At 38.8% G+C, this 19,999-nt stretch overlaps 1 protein-coding gene across 1 annotated transcript; it reads right to left on the bottom strand.

Annotated features, from left to right (window-relative positions):
- Positions 1–13,760: 13,760 nt before the first annotated feature.
- LOC147606241 (putative pectinesterase 53) lies at positions 13,761–17,025 on the bottom strand. Its single transcript, XM_086792765.1, has 5 exons — positions 16,241–17,025; positions 15,688–15,859; positions 15,327–15,533; positions 14,543–14,778; positions 13,761–14,324 (listed from the first exon to the last, which is right to left on the bottom strand). Exons 1-5 carry the CDS (start codon positions 16,570–16,572, stop codon positions 14,156–14,158), a joined length of 1,116 nt encoding a protein of 371 aa, XP_086648891.1. The 5' UTR covers positions 16,573–17,025; the 3' UTR covers positions 13,761–14,155.
- Positions 17,026–19,999: the final 2,974 nt, after the last annotated feature.

Genomic DNA, 19,999 nt, shown 5'->3' with positions numbered 1-19,999 from the left:
TTTGTGACCATATGATGGACGGGCTTATGGAAGTGTAAAGAGTTCCTCTATCTTTACTGTATAAGTTTCGAGAATGAATAAAGTTTAAATCTTGTTCGTATTTTGAATCTTGCTCTCTTTAAGACTTATCTTGGTGGTTAATCTTGATTAAAATTTTTCTCTAAGTCTCATATTCGTGAATCTTGCGAAATTACCCCCAGTTTGCGAGATGAGGGCATCTCGCGTTTTTTAAGTGGGGTAGAATGTAAGATTCCTCTCCCAACCCCTTTTTGATGTCTAGTATCTTTCCCTGTAATCAATCCCTCTTCAGAAATATAAAGACCTTGTTTCTATCTGTTTTAGCCTAGAGAGAGAAAAATATTCTAGAGAGAGAATATTCAGATTTTGAATATTTTTGGATAGAAAAATATCTCTTCTAATTCAGATGAGTTCCCCTGAAACAGAAATTCAAAAAAGAATTTTCCAATGTGCAATTGGAATTAATTGAAAATAGCTATAAAGAACCTTAGCCTAAGGGTCTAGATTTTCAGAAATCTTTAGACTATGGTCCAATTAAGGTTCCTATGGACCAATAGCATCAATCCATGTGTAGGGAGGAGATAAATCCAACTTGTAAAAAGAAAATACCCAAAAATGAGTAAATGCTCACATGAGGTGAAGAGTTGAAAATGTACAAGGTTTATTAGTAAAAAAACTATGAGCAATATTAAAAGTATGACATATGTAAGGAAGAGGATTTCTTTAAAGGAGGTGCATATTTCACAGAAGATGAAGAGTTGAAAATGTACAAGGTTTATTAGTAAAAAATTATGAGCAATATTAAAAGTATGACATATGTAAGGAAGAGGAGTTCTTTAAAGGAGGTGCATATTTCACATAAGATGAAGAGTTGAAAATGTACAAGGTTTATTAATAAAAAATTATGAGCAATATTAAAAGTATGACATATGTAAGGAAGGGGAGTTCTTTAAAGGAGGTGCATATTTCACATAAGATGAAGAGTTGAAAATGTACAAGGTTTATTAGTAAAAAACTATGAGCAATATTAAAAATATGACATATGTAAGGAAGGGGAGTTCTTTAAAGGAGGTGCATATTTCACATGCTTGAATGAGTTTTAAACTCATAAAAATTGAGATATTTCATCTCTCCTCTCTCCTCATTCAAGTCTAGTTCCAAAAAGTTAGCTTAACTGACCTAAAAATGGTCAAATATTGACCAAACTGATTTAGAAAATTCTAGAATCAGTTTGTTTGGTTAGGAGCTCAATTTTTCCTATAAATAGAAGCCTCACCCTTGTTGAAAAATATATAGTGTTTATGCATCGTTACTCTACTCCACCTAAGCCAAGAACTGTGAATTCATTTAATAATTCACTAGTTTTTGGAGCTTCCCTCTTTCTTCAATCCCCATTAGTGGCTCCATCAACATACTTAACCAATTGATTGGTTGGGGGCCTCTACCGTGAACAAAGAATCAAGCAAGTTGTAAGGTAATTAGTGAATATTCATCTTTCTATAATTTCTCAATGTTTCTCTCTTCTCAACCCCTCTCAAGCTTGAGAAGTTTAATTGGTATGGTTTTTTTTTAAATGCTATTGAAGTTTGAATAGTAGTGAAGAGTTACATAATTTAATAAATGCTATTGAAGTTAATTTTCATTTATGTTTAAATTCTAATGATTCTTATGTAAATTCTCTCTCTCACTCAAGAAATGGTCATACTCATGACCCATTCTCAATCCTAATCAAGCTTTTCATAAAGCTTTTCCTTAACCCAAGATAAAGCTATGCTTGAGGCCAAATCAATGGCTTTTTCTTATGCTTTTAGTTTATGTATATTGATGATTCAATCCATTATGGATTAAGGATCCAATTAGAGAATCATTTTAATTATTTCCTTAATGATAAGCTTTATCCCTTAGAAAAATTGAGATTTATCAGTCATAGCAGCGGAGCTATGGCAAAATTTTTATAAAAATTATGCATAAAAAAATTTTCATTCAAAGCATAAAAAGAGGACTTCCTACCATATTCTAGGAATCATCATCCTAGATTAATTGAAAGAATTTCATTATAATCATGGAGAAATTGAATTTTAATATTATGCATAAAGAATAAATTTTTATATCAAAAGTGTTATTTTTACCATTTTTATTTTCATGCATAGAAGTATGCATAATGGATAAATTTTTATATCAAAAGTGTTACTTTTATCATTTTTATTTCATACATAAAAGTATGCATAAAAGAAAATTTTTATATCAAAAGTGTTACTTTTATCATTTTTAATTTTCATGCATAGAAGTATGCATAAAGGAAAATTTTTATATCAAAAGTGTTACTTTTATCATTTTTAATTTTCATGCATAGAAGTATGCATAAAGGAAAAATTTTTATATCAAAAGTGTTACTTTTATCATATTGGATTTCATGCATATAGGTATGCATAAAAGATATTCTTTTTATACTAAAAGTATGATTTTCTTCATAAATGGATTTTATGCTTAACTTAGATGCATAAGAGAAATTCTTTTATTCTAAAAGTATAATTCCCTACCAAATTGAAATCATGCATAAGAAGATGCATAAAAGATTGATTTTAATTTCGAAAGTGTTAGTCTCCTTAAATGGAATTTATGTATAAATAAATGTGTAGAGAAATCTTATATCAAATAAAAAAATTCTCTTTATAAAAAAAAAAAAAAAAGATATGAAATGTGATAAGATGTAATAAGAGGTGTATGAGATGTGATAAGAATTGATAAGATGCGTATGGAAAGTGATAGGATGTGATAAGAGGTGTGATAAGAGGTGATAAGATGCTTATGAAATAAGTTAGGATGTGATAAGATGAATTAAGATGTGTATGGGGGGATGAGGTAAGAAGTGTATGTGATAGGATAAGATGTATATGGGTTGTGATAGGGCGAGAATGGATGTGATGTAAAAGATTAGATGTGAAAGTATATGGGGTTATATAAATGGGAATGTGAAAATGGATGTATGTATGTGGATGTGTGGATATGGAGATGGGAGTGTGGATGTATGAACATGAAAATGGATATATGCATGAAGATGTATATGCATAGATGTAAATGTGGATGTAGATGTGGATGTAGATGTGAATGTGGAATGTGGATGTATAGATGTGGATGTATGGAAATGTGGATGTGGATGTATGTGAATGTGAATGTAGATGTGGATGTATAGATGTGAATGTGGAATGTGGATGTGGATGTATGTATGTATGTGGATGTAGATGTGGATGTATGGATGTGTATGTATGAATATGGATATGGGATGTGGATGTATAAATGAGGATGTGAAAATGGAGGTAAGCATGTAGATGTGGATGCATGTATGTGAATGTGAATGTAGATGTGAATGTGGAATGTGGATGTATAGATGTGGATGTATGGGAATGTGGATGTGGATGTATGTGAATGTGAATGTAGATGTGGATGTATAGATGTGAATGTGGAATGTGGATGTGGATGTATGTATGTATGTGGATGTAGATGTGGATATATGGATGTATATGTATGAATGTGGATATGGGATGTGGATGTATAAATGAGCATGTGAAAATGGAGATAAGCATGTAGATGTGGATGTATGGATGTGAATGTGGATGTGGATGTGGATGTATGGATGTGGATATGGATGTGAATATATGATATGTGATGTGAAGGAATCTGAAGTGAAGAGATGGAAAAGGAGGTGATTGGATGAGTACACATATACATGGAATGTGGAATAAGTAATGTGGATTAATGAGGGATAATGTGAAAAAATGAGAGTTAATATAGAAACTATATTTGTAAACTGTTTGTAAATGATGTTTGTAAATGGTTGTTTTATGTCAAGAATGCTGGGGAAGCATTTTGACCGTCTTGTGATTAAGGTCGTGGAGACCTAACTGATAAAGTTGCAACTGCTGACGGAGAGTCAATGGAGGACGTCTCGCGTAGCAAGGTCGACCGAGGTCTTGACCAGCCTCGGTTCGATTAAAATGGTGAGCTTCCGGTACGGTGGATGAGGGACCAAGGAAGCGGCCTATGAGTGAAGCGCTAGGTCACCTGCGAAGGATCCTAGAGGGTGCTGACCATACGGTGCTCGGGCTCTGGGTCGCCCAGGATACCCACGCGTGCGTCGAGGAAGATATTGGAACAAGGAGTAAGAGTTGTTTTGTGAAACCGGGCATGGATCTGGTTGACTGACCTTGCTGGTCCTCAACGGATGAGTCCATGGCTCTGTTATATGGATCTGTTGGTTGATCTTGCTGATCTTCAACGAGAGTCCATCTTGATAAGTGATTATATTGCTGAGTATTATGGGCTAGGAACTATGGAAACGGCCTCTGTGTGGACAGGTGGTGAGCGTTCTAGTTGCCAATGATGCCATAGATACTCTGATGAAGGAATGCTGGGAAATTATGAATCAACCGGATAAATTGGAAGATTGTGATCAGTGGTACTATGGTTTCATTAAAGGATTGTTTTAAAGTTAGTTGATGCTAAGAAAAAGGCAATTTCATATTGGGTGTGTAAGTGGTGTGGCTAGTTTTATGTTTGCATGAACTTCCGGCTAGGGGGCCTTGGAACTCTTTTCCTTGGTACCCGGGACAAAACCTAACCAAATTCCAAATTGGATCCCATCACTACAGTGGTTGGGCGGTTGGCTAACCCATGGGATCGGATGGGGTTAGGCTGGACTGATGGATCCATAAATCGAGACTCAACTTTGTTTTTACGATAGATAAAGTAAATCCCGGATAGAAATTGTTCTATGGATAGGAATCAACGGCTGTGCCTCTTGGTGGGGAAAAAAGCGTTGATCCCAATGATCCAAGTGCAAGTTTCTACCTTGAATTGACCAAGTACCGTTAAAGGTGCAGTCAGATCAGTTGATCCGTAATGATCTTGACTACGTTAGAGTAAAGAGTTATCCTGGTGGAATCGCCCATGCTTTCCGAGTAAAGGAAGTTTTTCCAGTTTCGGTTTTGGACAAACCGACGGATTAGTCTCTTGTCCGGATATCCGTGGGCGAGGCCCCGAGTGTGAGACCCCTACCCACGCATGATGTGCTACTTCCGCTGCTAGTACCCCGAATCCGTTGATCGGTGGGGAACAGGGATCTCACACTACAAGAAAAGCTATGGAGTTTTGGTCTCTTCCTTCGAAAGACCATAGAAATCTAAGCTTCTTTTATAAGATATTAGATAAGAATGAAGGGATATATACATCTCAAACTCTAGGATTACCTTGAGGCTACTTGCTGTCTTCTCACAGTTTTCTCTATGTAGAGACCCTGACAGAAACAGTAAACTGTTTCGACCATAACTCTCTGATAAAAACTCAGAATATGGTCATGTAACCAGTCAAAAGAACGGGAAGGCATCTGGTCTACAAGCCAGCGCCGGAAGAATAGGCAAAAACGTGTGTATATGGCCACAAACGTGCCATCTTTGGAAACACGTTGTTTTTCTACATTTTTAGTATGCATGGACTCTAAATGTGTAAAAGTACTCTAAATATGACCTCTTATCACCTAAACTCGAAATTCTATTTTTGGGGATACTTATCTCTTAATAGAATTATTCTTATGTTCTTATTTCTTTTAGGATTTTTGGAGCTAATATTTTTATTCTAACACTTTTCTAATGTTTCTAGCCTTATTGTCTCACTCTTTCTAATTACACTCTCTTTTCTTATTGAAATCTATATTGAAATCTATATTAAAAGAGACACATACATATATGGCTTGGGAGGGACCTTACAGATGGTGAGGGTTTAGGGAGTTGATGAGGTGGCTTTGGTACCCAAATAAGGTTTTGTCCTTGATAATATCCTTGGGTGACTAAGAAGTTTTTGTTAATCCATTAGGGTTTCCCCCTCCTTGTGCTTGTCCTGGTTCGTCGAGGTGGAGCAGTCCTTGGTTGGGGTTTTTGGGTTGGTTGATGAGGTTAGTACTGATGCGGCGGTGTTGTCCCCTTGGGAATCCATAGTTCCCTTTTGTAATTTTGTGCTTGAAGTAGGTTCTTTCTTACCCATATCTTCCTTGTAGGAGTGGAATGTTGTGGACGGCATTGGGCTATCGTTGTCTCACTAGCCAACTTTATTCCTTTCCCTTGGTCAGTTATCATAAGATTATCTGCTTGTAGTAGTTCATCCACAGAGGTCTTTCCCTTGCAGGTTAAGTTAGCGGTTTACTGCCTCCAATCAATCTGGTAGTTCACTTTGTAGCACCAAGTCCTTCCTAGTATCGTGTCTTCATGTCAAAAATCGCGTGGTGGGGGGACTTGCTCAAGCTGCTGCGTCAAACACGCACAATACACACAAGGAGAAGCTCACTCAAGAACATACAAAGAGAGATGGAGACCGAAACGTTTTCTTGCTGGTTTTTTCTTCTTCTTCCACACACTCTACAATGTACACAAAGTATAGATAAGATACAACATAAAGAAAAGTGACCCACTAGGTCAAACAGTGCATAACCGACTATACTAGCCGATTGGCGCTATAACTATGCCAGCTGTAGATAGGTGTAACAAACCAAATATAATAAGTGATGAGTCAGTGGTCATGTGAGAGTCATGATGACCACCGACGTGCCAAGTGTAGACATGCAGATCCACCTAACCAGGCGGTCCACCATGAAACATCTGAAGCTTCTCTGCACCAAATGCCTTTGTGAAGATGTCAGCTATCTGTTCATGTGTGCTGACATAAGCCAAGTCAATCTCACCTGCTAATACCTTTTCTCTCACAAAATGGTAGTGAACCTCAATATGCTTTGTCCTAGCATGAAACACAGGGTTCCTAGCCAGTTGTATGCTGCTCATGTTGTCACAATAAATGACAATTGGATCATCTACCTGCACATCCAAATCATACAAGAACTTTTGCAGCCATACCACCTCACATGCTGCCATAGCAACACCTCTGTACTCAGCCTCTGTACTCGATAAAGCAACTTTAGGTTGCTTTTGCTACTCCATGTAACTGCTGCACTACCAAGAGAAAACATGAATCCGTTGGTAGATCTTCTATCGTACATGCTACCAGCCCAATCTGCATCTGTGTATCCAAATACTTGTATCTCCTTACCTGCCTCATAAAAAAGTCCATAATGCAAAGTGGACTTCACATACCTCAATATGCGTCTAACTGCATCCAAATGAGGCTTTCTAGGCATCTGCATAAACTGACTAACAAGGCCAACAGCATAGCTCAAGTCTGTGATAGTCATGTAAATCAAACTCCCTACTATCCTCCGAAACATAGTAGGGTCTTCTAACTCATCTCCAATATCAGCACTTAACTTCACATTTTGCTCCAACGGCACTGAAAGAGGCTTACATGCTGTCATACCGTACTTGGATAACATATCCAAGCCATACTGCCTTTGGGACAGCCATATACCATCATTACTTCAAGACCAAGGAAGTATCTCAGCTCACCCAAATCCTTCGTCTCAAACTTCTTCTTCAAAAGGCCTTTAACTTCAGCAATCCCACTGTTACTGTCACCTGTAATAATCAGATCATCCACATAGATGACTATGATGACCAAACCTGCATCTCCCTTTCTCACATAAAGTGAGTGATCAGCATCAGAAACATAAAATCCAATGTTGACAAGATATTCTTCGATCTTGTCAGACCATGCTCTAGGTGCTTGTTTCAACCCATAGAGCGCCTTCTTTAACCTGCACACATACGTGGGATGCTCTAAATCCTCATAACCTGCTGGCTGCTCCATATACACCTCTTGTTGCAAATCACCATGTAAAAAGGCATTCTTTACATCCATTTGCTGCAAACTCCAACCTTTGGCTGCTGCCAAAGCAATCACACATCTAACAGTTGCCATCCTAGCAACTGGACTGAATGTCTCATCATAATCTATGCCATATGTCTGAGCATAGCCCTTCGCAACCAGCCTGGCCTTATACCTGCTAACAGATCCGTCTGCATTATGCTTTATTTTGTAAACCCACTTATAGCCAATAGCTTTCTTGTCCTTAGGCACCGGTACAAGATCCCATGTCTTGTTGGCCTCTTATGTAGCCATCTCCTCATTCATTGCTGCATCCCAATGAGCATGACCAACAGCATCCTCAAAACAAGTAGGCTCAATATCCTCAACCACTTTCACCATATAGGCATAATGATGAGCTGCATAACCTTCAAAGCCAAATCTTTTAATAGGGTATCTCGCCCTACTAGACCTGCGTTTCACTGGATCAGTGAATGGAGTCTTTGCATTACTTTGTGCTCTCTGTACACTTGGAGTCCTCACTGAAGGGATACCAAGTTCTTCATCTAAACTCTCTGAACCACTGGACTCTCCATCAAGAACTGCATCAATACCATCTGACACTTTCTTCTTTCCTTTGTCTTTACATGCAACACTAGTAGATGCACCTGAAGATGTAGGACTGCTCCTTAGTCTCCCAGACCAAGGACTAACAGTCGGTGTACTACTAGACGGTGTTTCTGGACCAGTAAGGCTCTGTGATTCTTTCTTTTCTGTTTGCACATAACTATCATGATCATCATCATCCTTCAATGCATCACCACTAGATGCATACCAACTGCTCATCTCATCAAAAATAAATCCTTGCTCACTCTATACTCACCTGTGGTGACAGGGTTATAGCAACGATATCCTTTCTGCTCCAAAGAATATCCAATGAAGATACATTTTTCAACTTTTGGGTCAAGCTTCTTCCGCAACTCATCTGGCACATGAACATATGCAATACAGCCAAACACTTTCAAGTGTGACACATCAAGCTTCTTACCTGTAAACCGTTCTTCAGGGGTCATTCCATGAACTGCAGCTGTGGGGGTTCTGTTCATAATATATACAGCAGTATGAACAGCTTCAGACCAAAAATGCTTAGGCATACTCTTTTCAGCCATCAAGGCCCGTGCAACTTCTGCAATATGCCTATTTTTTCTTTTTGCAACCCCATTTTGTTGTGGGGTATACCTGCATGTAAACTGTCTCTTTATCCCATGAGACTTCAAGAAGTTGCTGAACTCATTAGAGAGATACTCTCCCCCTCCATCTGACCTCAAGCATTTAACTTTCAAGCCTGTTTCTGTTTCAACAGCAGCCTTGAAAGTTTTGAAGTGCTCAAACACATCACTCTTTTCCTTCATAAAATACACCCACAACTTCCTTGAACAGTCATCAATAAACGTGACAAAATATTTGTTGCCACCAAGAGATGCATTCTGCGTAGGTCCCCAAATATCTGTATGCAGCACATCAAGTACATTTCTACTTACATCTCTATCATGTGAGAAGGGTTGTCTTGCCTGCTTACCAAACTGGCATGCTTCACAAACCTTATGAAATTCTGCAACTTTGAACATAGGCAAACCTGTAACCAACCCTTTAGACTGCATTAATTTCAGCCTTTGCACATTTGCATGTCCAATGCGTTTCTGCCATATGTTAATATCTGCAACAACTCCTTTGCCTTTAGCATACATAGCAACATTTATTGCAGGAATTCCAGCATCTAGAGTGAACATGCGGCCAATTCTACTTCCTTTTGCCACCAACGTGCACTTATCATTAAAATCTTCCACAAAGCAGCCCTTTGCATTAAATCTGACTTGCAACCCTTGCTCTACCATCTGACCAACAGAAACTAAGTTCTTTGTAATGGATGGTACATGCAATACATCTGACAAACTCTTTGTCTTTCCATCATGCAAAGCCAAGGGAACTTTTCCAATGTGGGTAATTGGGTGGCATGAGTCATCACCTGTCTGCACATAGCCTGGATTCTCCAAATCCTGCATCTCTCCAAACCATTCATCATGACTGGTCATGTGATTTGATGCACCCGAATCAACATACCATACATCATCTTGTGTCCCCTTTTCTGTAACAGCATTAATCATATGCTGCATAACAAACAAATGCTCTTTTCTGTCTTCATTCTGTCGTGAAGACGATGCATAGTTTCCTTGTTGTAGTTTACCACTGCGAATATCATCTCTCTTAGCATAAAATTGGGCTGCAATATGGCCTGTTTTGCCACAATAATGACACACAATACCAGATTTATTAGATCCTCGATTCTGCCATCCACCTCTTCCTCTAGAGCTCCCCCTGCCTCTAAAATTACCACGGCCTCCTGAAATCTGCATATCACCAAACTGATTGTTTAACCTATTTTGCTGGTTATCACCACCACGTCCCATACCACGGCCTCTTGGAGAGAACTTGCCACGTCCCCTTCTTGAACTAGAATAGAATGCATGGGCCTGTTCACCACTTTTTCCTGCAGACTCACCCTGCATGTTGATCTCTTCTGTAATCATTAGAGAGATCAACTCATCAAAGTCTAGAAATGGCTTCTGTACATATACAGAAGTAACAAAGGACTTCCATGCCTTTTCATTGTTAAGTCCACCCAAGGTAGACGATACCAAATCATCATCATCAGGCATTGCATCAATTGCTGCTAATGCATCTGCAATGCTCCTCACTTTCAATACATACTCATTGACAGTCATGGTCCCTTTCTTCAAGGTATTCAACTCTTGCTTGAGCTGAATCTTCCGTGCCTTTGTGTTTACAGAAAACATATTTTCAAACGTGGTCCAAGCTGCATGTGAACTTTTTGCATTTCTGATATGCCCCAGCATAGTGTTGTCAATGACTGCAGATAGCCAATACATCACCTTCTTGTCTTTCACATTCCACTCTTTCCATGCCTTTAGTTCATCTGCAATCGTAGGTTCACTCGGCTCCGGCTCCTTTTCTTCACCTGAAACAAACTCATAGAGAGACCTTTCCCAATAAGGAAGTTTGTCACCTGGAACTTCCAGGACGGGTGGTTATTCTTATCCCGCTTCTCAATCATAGGGTTTCCACTGTTATCTGCCATTATGCCAAAATCTGATACCAAACAGCAAGCAAGTCTTTTGTAGCCTTTTATTACTAGAAGTGCATAGCAACACACCAGATAGTCTTTTTCACTGACTGTTCAAAAAATACATGCAAACCACAACCTGTTTGCAGAAATACTTTGTGCTTGCTTCGTGACAAACACCTCAGAACTTACAGATTCGAAATCTGTAACCTGTGCACACAGTTCTGGTCAACACGATCGAAATCGCAGTATACCCTGAAACTGCTGTCCGCACTCCCTCGATGCATTTGCGATTCCTCATATTTCTTGTCAAGAACTTGATACAAATTCTGTCTCCTTTCAAGGTGGCAGCTTCACATGTATCCATTTGACTAGAGCAAATTTTGATGTATCCTACATGACATACCTTACAGAGCCTCACTTCTCTTGTGTAGAAGATTCCTCATACCACCTACTCCTCTGAAGGTTTAGGATTCCAACATCAAGACATCTAGTGTAAGGAAGGTTAAGGCAGCTACGAGAACACCAAGGATAGATCCAGTACCATGCAGGTCAAATTCGGTCGAAAACCTTGTTCAAATATTCATGTATGATGGTTATGTAGCTCACCATTATACATACATGGCAAAGGTTATGCAGGATGTTGAGCCCACATGTTTTGAGGATGTTATTGGGCATGCAAATTGGGATACAGACATGGATGAAGAAATGGTTGCATTGGATGCAAATAATATATGGAAATTGGGGCCTTTGCTTGAGGGTAAAAAGGCAATTGGATGTAAGTGGGTGTACAAAGTGAAGCACAACTCGGATGGAAGCATTAGCAGGCACAAAGCTAGATTGGTTGCTAAAGATTATGCTCAGATCTACGGCATTGATTATGAGGAGACATTCAGCCCCGTTACTAAGATGGCAACCGTGAGAGATGTAATTCCAATGACTACATCAAAAGGTTTGGTCTTATATCAAATGGATGTAAAGAATGCATTCATGCATGGTGATTTACAAGATGGCAACCATGAGAGATGTAATTGTAGTGACTACATCAAAAGGTTTGGTCAGATGGATGTAAAGAATTCATTCATGCATGGTGATTTATAAGGAGAAGTGTATTTGGACCAGCCACCTACTGGTTATGAGGATTTGAGTCACCCAAATTATGTGTGTAGGGTGTGTAAAGCCTTGTATGGTTTGAAATAGGCATTGAGAGCATGGCATGACAAAATCGTAGAGTATCTTGTCATCATTTTCTTTCATATGGCAGATGCCGATCATTTACTCTATATACAAAAGAGTGATAAGGGGATTGTTGTCATTACTATTTATGTGGATGACTTGATTGTTGGGGTTGACAAAGAGCAAGAAGTTGAGCATGTGAAGGGTCTTCTCAAGAAGAAGTTTGACATGAAGAATTTAGGTGAGCTAAGATACTTTTTGGCATTGAATCATTAGGATGCCTAAGGGCATATGGCTATCACAGCGACAGTGTGCTTTTGATATCTTGTCTAAATATGGTATGGCTGGCTGTAAGCCCATTTCTATACCATTGGATCAAATGTTTTTGATCGAAGGCTTCAAAAACATTCAAATGAATATATATTCATTTGAATGTTTTTGAAGCTTTTGATTGAACAAATAAAAAAGAGTGTTTATTACTCACTATAGGAAGAAATATTCAAAAACTAATGTGGATAAGCTTGTATTATACTTATAAAAAAATTATATAGGCTCATTAAAAACACTTTTGTAAGATGCAAATGTTGATGTGATAAAATAAGATCACTATTTACAATCTAATCTACTTTGTCATTCCTAAGAAACATTTCATTATCCTTAGCATGGCAATGTATGTATGTTCTTGTGTAAAGACATTTCCTTGAAATTATATCATTATACATATATCATTTATTTCTTTGCGTTTGGATACAACGGAAAACTTGGAAAATATTTTATTTTAAAAGAAATAGTTATGACAATTTATCACACAATGATCACATTATTATAAGTTCCTAAGAGATACATGGTGACCAAAATGTCCGTCAAGATAGGAAACGCATTGCAAGTCTAGATCTTGCACATAGAATGTAAACTATGGTGGTACAATGGTCTCATGAGATAGAATAAAAATTATAGTACCATGATCTCATCTTTGTATGGTCACCCTAGTTTCCATCTATGTATATACATGTGAGCTTCTTCATTTGCTAGATTAGGGATACTTAAACTTATAAAAGAGAATTTCTTCATCTATGCATATATATGTGAGCTTCTTCATTTGCTTACAAAAGAGCCTTTTAAGAGTAACTAAACCATGTTATAGACACATCTTCAAGCCTTTGATTGTGTTTTTTGAAAGGAAAACAAATAAATTTTCTTATGTTGTATTGCCTTTAAATTATCAGCTCTACAAACAATCCATTTTCCATAATTTTTTAATAATCACCTCATAAAATTTTGGCAAGAACTTTCCATATGTGGAATGCTCATTGCACACTTCTAGTTTTTTTTGTAGAGAGTGCCCCACCCCCCCCCCCCCCACCAATGTGAACACAAAAAGTAAAATTGAACTTGTTCTTATAAGAGAGATAGAAGAACAAGTTCAATTTTATTTTTCATGTTATCTCCCCCCCCCCCCATCTGAACATGAAAAGTATTGTCATACAAGAAAAACCTTGTAAAAATTAAAAATGTACAAGTAAAAGAACAACCTTTTTAATTAATTCACATGTCAAACTTAACTTACAGATGTAGCACAAACTGCTACCTCCCTATTCAATGTGTGCATGTGCTCCATGCTCAAGCATGTCTGCATGCACACTGGCATATGAAATAAAGACATAGGAATTATAATATGGAGTTTGTAGCTTTTATGTCTAACAAGACAATATTCTTATGTAGTGGAATAACAATACAAAATCACAATATAGAGTTTGGAAATTGGAAACTACAGCCTTCATATGATAAGGTACATTCTTTAGTAGTGGAATATACTACAGAACTTCATAATGATAAGGTACATTCTTTAGAGTTTGGAAATTGGAAACTAGAGACCTTCATATGATAAGGTACATTCTTTAGCAGTGAAATATACTATGTGGAATCAAATGGATACCACATGAAATAGATTCAAGATACGAGAGAGAGAGAGAGAGAGAGAGAGAGTAAGCAACTTTAAATTTGCTTCCTCTCAAGGTGTTTAGATGGTAAGAGTGGGCATCACAAGTGGCAACTACATGCTCCCTCTCAAAGTGTTTAGATGGTAAGAGTGGGCATCACAAGTGGCACCCACATGCTCCCCTGAATAAAATCCAAAGTCAAGAATGGTTTTGCCTCATCATCAGTGAGTTGGTGTGCCCATGGTTCCCTCCCATGAGGTCCAGCTCCGGGTCCTGTGCACATGTATTGTCCATAGTACACAGTCCTACATACAAAAGAAATACAAATAATGTTAATGAACATCTAGAAGTTGTTGACCACATATCCATAATTCAAAAATCAAGAAAGTTTAAGAGCTTTGTGGTATATGTTTGAAAATTCCATGATGAAGTTAAAGTAAATGGGGATAACAAAGGGGTTAGTTAATAACCCTTGAAGTTTATAAAAGGCTATTACAAAAAGAGAATACAGAGAGGTCTATACCCATTTCTTCTTGCATCACCCCAATTGTTCCAACCTTCAGGCATAATGATGTCTTCCATGTAGGTGTAGAGAAACACCACTCGAGAGTAGCGTCCCCAAGCTCGCCCAAGGTACACTACCCCCGATCCACTTATGGTACAATTGAGAAACGCAAAGCCTGAGTCGGAGTCGTTCTTAGCTCTCTTTTGTGCTGTCAATGATCCCGGTGTAATGGGTACCACGTGCAACTCGCATCCCTTTCAAAAAAGAAAATGCTATAAAGTTTGATAAGGCAAAGTAGTATATGCTAGAAAATAAAGTAGTATATGCTATAAAGTTTGATAAGGCAAAGTAGTATATGCTAGAAAATAAAGCATATTATAGTAGAGAGGTTTTTTCCTCTAATTAAAGAATTAGATAAACCACTATTAGAGAATCCATGGTAGGCATGGCCTTGTTTTTTTCTCTTTTAAGCCGTTGTGAAGCTGTTTATGTCTAAACAAAGAAGCTCTTCTTTTGCCAGTGGCCTCTAGCCCCCGACTGCTAAAGAGAAAGCCCCAACCTATACCAACCCTGGGGTTCACATCATGGCACCTAATATAGTAATATAAATAATAATCAAACTGTGAAAACAAATAAAACTCTTCACAAGTTGAGAGAGAGAGAGAGAGAGAGAGAGAGAGAGAGAGAGAATGTTCATCACACCTGGTCTAAGATAGAATAAGAATGTTAGGTTTACTAAGAAATAAGGTAGAATGTAATGAATATGCTAGAGAGAGAGAGAGAGAGTGTGTGTTCATCACACCTGGTATAAGGAGCGCCCGTTTCCGAAGACGAAGTCGATGGAGCCTTCGATATAGCAGTCTCTGAAGTAGTGCTCCCCCTTCTGATCGTAGAGGGTGTCCTGGTGGCCTATGAAGCCACACCCATAGAACACCGCATTGTCCCCGGACACCCTCATTGCAACAGCTTGCTCTCTCACGGCCCCCGGCAGTTGGGCTGGCGCAGAGTTCTACACTCTCAAACACACACACACGTACACACGTATATCCCACTTGCATTTATTCTCTTATTTTCTCTCTCTCTCTCTCTCTCTCTCTCTGTCTATATATATATATATATATTATATAAACATATAGATAGTAAATCAAAGGTCTCTATTTCACCTGGAAGGTGATGTTCATGGCTGCAAAGTATTGCGCGTCCACTGCAATGGATGCACTCCTGAATGTCGAGTTCGCAACACTAGCAGTGTCATTCCACACCACCAGCGTCGAGTTCCGCCCATGGCCTTGTAGCGTGATAAAGTCCTTGCTCATGGGTATTTCTACTTTCTCCCTTCAAAACAAGACCCCAATTTGACATGTAAACACCTATGCTTAGCCACAACCGCCCATACCAAACCCAGCACTCTCACCACTTCGCATTGGCATTCAAGCTTTACCATTCTACCTGAATCACATGCAAATTAACCCATGGTTTAACTTGCATTTAGTTTGAACCTTGCTTACCATGCTTAGATTCCACATGGAGTGAACTTTATTTCTTACATACGAAAATATCATGGATCTTGTAGTTTATAGAGTACTCTTTGACAGCTTAAATCAACCGTCTAAAACTGACACGAGCTTAACACATGGTTACATTGCTATGAGCAGCCTAATCATCCTTCAGAAAAGGTCGGTCCAGTTTTGAGATGAAGCAGTTTATGAAGCTCACCTATAAACACCCGGGTTTACCAGAATGTACACTGGCTTCTTGTTTCCCAAGGGGATTGAGTCCACTGCCTTCTGGATGGATGTGAAGTTGCCATGGCCGTCCAAGTCCACCACCAATGTAGAGCTGTTTCTGCTCCTGTGAAAGAATTGCCGGAAATGGGGCTGGTTTTCTTCACCCCATTTAATGTAATCCAGCCATGCCTTGAACTGTTGCTCTCCGGTCTCCTCCTCACTGTCATTATACTCATCCAAAGCAGAGGCGGGTTGCACAGAAGGCAGAGATGAGGCGATGGTTAGGGTAAGCAAAAGAAGGTAAAAGCTGAGGTTAGTCATGGTGGTGGTGGTGGGGTTAAACGCAGAGAGGGAGGAGGAGGGAATGGATGTGTGGGTGGTGAAGGGATGATTTGAGATCTGGGCACTAAGGTTTAGGCCATATTTATAATTAATGGTGTCCTGTCGGCGGGGCTCTTGGGCGACTCACTCTCAATTGCTTGAATTCTTCTCAGCTAAATGCTTGCAATTTATAGGGGATTATTTTGTAGATGCTAGCTTTGGTATTACCTTTGCCGACGCTTTGAAGATGCAGAGAGACTCACGAGCTACCAGTTTGTAAAGCACAGTATAGATTGTCTTATGGAAAGAGTTTCTGTGATTTGAAGGTAATAAGCTAAACTGCTGCAGCATGTGTACCATCATAGAGCTCACATGCAAGTGCAGTTGGAAAATGCTCAGCAGAACCCACCACTTTTGTGAAACTCAGAACTTGAAATCCATGAGCAGTATCCCTTTTCTTTTGGCACTTGAAAGGACTTTATTTCACATCTCAATTGTTGCTCTTATGGGCAAAAAAAAAAAACCAAAAAACCAAAAAAACCAAAAAAACCAAAAAAAGTCCTTTACAACAAAGTAGGATATGCTGAGGAGATGTTTTACTTTGCTATGTGATGCCCCCTTATAAGCACTAATTGATCCATAATATAACGGACTAGGTGAGTAAGTGGATTGCGAATTTTCAGACAAAATTTTCCTCAATCAATGGTTGTTGATAGATTCAAGGAAAATATGGAGATTTAATTATTAATATTTATAGTATTAAGGTTTTCGTTTTCTCCAAAAATATTGGTGATCTACTTAATGGGTTGGTGGACTCAATTATGGTTTTCTTCTTTTAAGTGGATAGGTACTTACTACTACTACTACTATTATTGCCTGTAAATGGAGATTGGTGATATTTTATGGATTGATAGACTCAATTATTGTGGTTTCTTCTTTTTTAAAAGTGGGTAGTTCTTATCACTACTACTATTGTTTTAACTATCACTACTACTAGCCTGTCTCTATTCACAACGAAGGCTTGAAGTAGATGGTAATCAATGATCAACCCCCCCCCCCCCCCCCCAAAACACACACACACATAACACCTTTGAAATTGAACAAGTTAGCTGAAACTAACTTTTCCCAAACCCTCCACTATAATGAGCCATAGCCCCCTCCCTCATTTAATATCTGAGGCCCTCCACTATAATGAGCCATAGCCCCCTCACTCATTTAATATCTAAGACCCTCCACTATAATGAGCCATAGCCCCCTCACTCATATAATATCTAAGGCCATGTTTTTCTACCTTTTTCCTAGTTAAGATTGTAGCGAAGGCACCATCCTAGGCGCTAAGCTGAACACATCCTTGCCAATTGGTCAAGGCACGCATGGAGTTGAGATGGTCCAAGCTGAACACCATCCTTGCCAATTGGTCAAGGCGTTGAGATGGTCCAAGCTAGATACCTTGCTCTTTGCCTTGGGAGTTTACATTGGTTTAAATTATATGAAAAGGAGGCATTTCACTCATTTGCGTGCACTAAAAAATGCCAACATTTAGTTTTGATTAGGCCTTGGATGGCCACATTGGGGCTTCTGCCATTACTTATGCCATAGAGAATGTGCTACATGTTACTTCAAGTGCTCATCCTTCCACTCAAAGCAGACATGATTGGGCTAGAGCACTACTGCAAGCATTCGTGTCAAGTTTTGGCAAGGCTGATAAAGAACATAGCAAAAGGGTTTGTTTAGGTAGTTGGACTTGTGAAGCCTCACATCTAAATTCTTTTGTCAGGTTCATGTCATAGCTTATCACCCATAGCTTTTAATGTACTCTTCATCCTGAAGGAGGTGAGACCTCTACTTTGACTATGGATTACGAATTGGAGGACAATAAGGAAAAGTAAGATTGATTAGTTCTCAACTACTTCACATATATATTTCACTTAAAGTTTCAATTTGTTATTGCCCTACTTTACAGGTTGTGTATCACTATTCTAGCTCGTTGGTTTAAACGGGTAAAGGACAAAAGTTTTGCATGAAAGTAGGTGTAATGCAACCTTGTTTCTTCATATGTGTGTGTAGGGTATGGTTTAAGGGATGGGGGTTGGAGTAAATCAATCTCTATTAGTACATTAATTGTGCTTTTTGGTTAAAATAAGCAAAAGTGTGTTATTGTATTGCTTTTCTTTGTTAATGTGCGGGATGGAAAACAAACTTGTGGGTCCTACAAGGCACTAGGAACTATTACTAATCATGATTATACTGGGCCCGAGCATGTAAGCTTCTCTTTTGGGTGTTCATAAACTTTGCCCCCTTGGAGGTTGATTTTTTGGGGGAGAATATGAAGCAATATACACAATTGGCACAAAGGTAACATTGTGTCATAGGGATGGGCGATAAGAAATGCACAAAGTATTCAACAAGTGACATACTAGTCCCCACATTTCATCCTCCCATAAAAATGAATTTCCCCAAGAAATAAATGTCCAAGTCTGATGTAATTTTGGTTTGCCAGGTTGTTATCTTCTAGGCTGTCAAGATAGACTTTTTGTAAAAGACTGTTAATATTTATAATATGTATATTTACTATTCAAAAAAATGCACGAAGTGAGTGGGGAGGTGGGTGTGTGTGTGTGTGTGTGTGTGTGTGTGAGAGAGAGAGAGAGAGAGAGAGAGATAGAGAGAGAGTGCTAGTATGTGTATGTGAGAGTGAGTGTGTGAAAGAGAGAGAGAGCTAGCTAGCTCGGACCTAGGTTGGTGATTTACAGCATAAATTGTAGAGAGATACATTATACTATAGATCGTGGAGGTATGGGAGAGAGGACTCTGGGAAGAAGTTAACGACCCGTGAAGGGTCTGAAAAGTTGGAGATAGACGTGTCAGAACGACAAGCGTAGATTGTCGTCCGTGACACACACTCATTTGACGGAACTCTTCATGTTAATATATATATATATATATTATATATATATATATATATTGTACTGTAAGCTGCGCAAGACTACTGGGCAGTGGACCATACAATTTAGCTAGTTGGCGCGTCCGGCTACGACCTGCAAAGTCGTCAAAATGGGAGAGAGTCTCTCTCTCCCCCCTCCTTTTTGCCCGCATCACTTTGCCGGACACTGCCTTTGTTGCCCGCATCACTTTACAGGACACTGCCCTTGTTGACGGTTCCTAAACAATTTTGTCGCATTTACTTCTCCTTTTGTTCCCTGCAACCACTGCAACACTAACACTGTTCGAAAAAAAAAAAGTATTTTCCCAAAAGTGGAAAGCCTTTATCGAAAAATTGTGAAATTATTTATAAAGGAAACGCTAGGTTAGTGAGTTATGTGTTATTTGTCCTCCGAATGCTCACTCACTATATCTTCCATAACCCACTATATCTTCCATAACCCCAACGTCTACACGCTCATCTTCCTCTTCAGCATGGGTACCT

The sequence above is a fragment of the Cibotium barometz genome, chromosome 58 (genome assembly GCF_041138505.1).
Source record: "Cibotium barometz isolate CiBa-2024 chromosome 58, ASM4113850v1, whole genome shotgun sequence".
In the NCBI taxonomy this organism is placed as follows: domain Eukaryota; kingdom Viridiplantae; phylum Streptophyta; class Polypodiopsida; order Cyatheales; family Cibotiaceae; genus Cibotium; species Cibotium barometz.
Note: the sequence above shows the minus strand (reverse complement) of the source record. Positions and strands in the feature narration are given on the sequence as shown.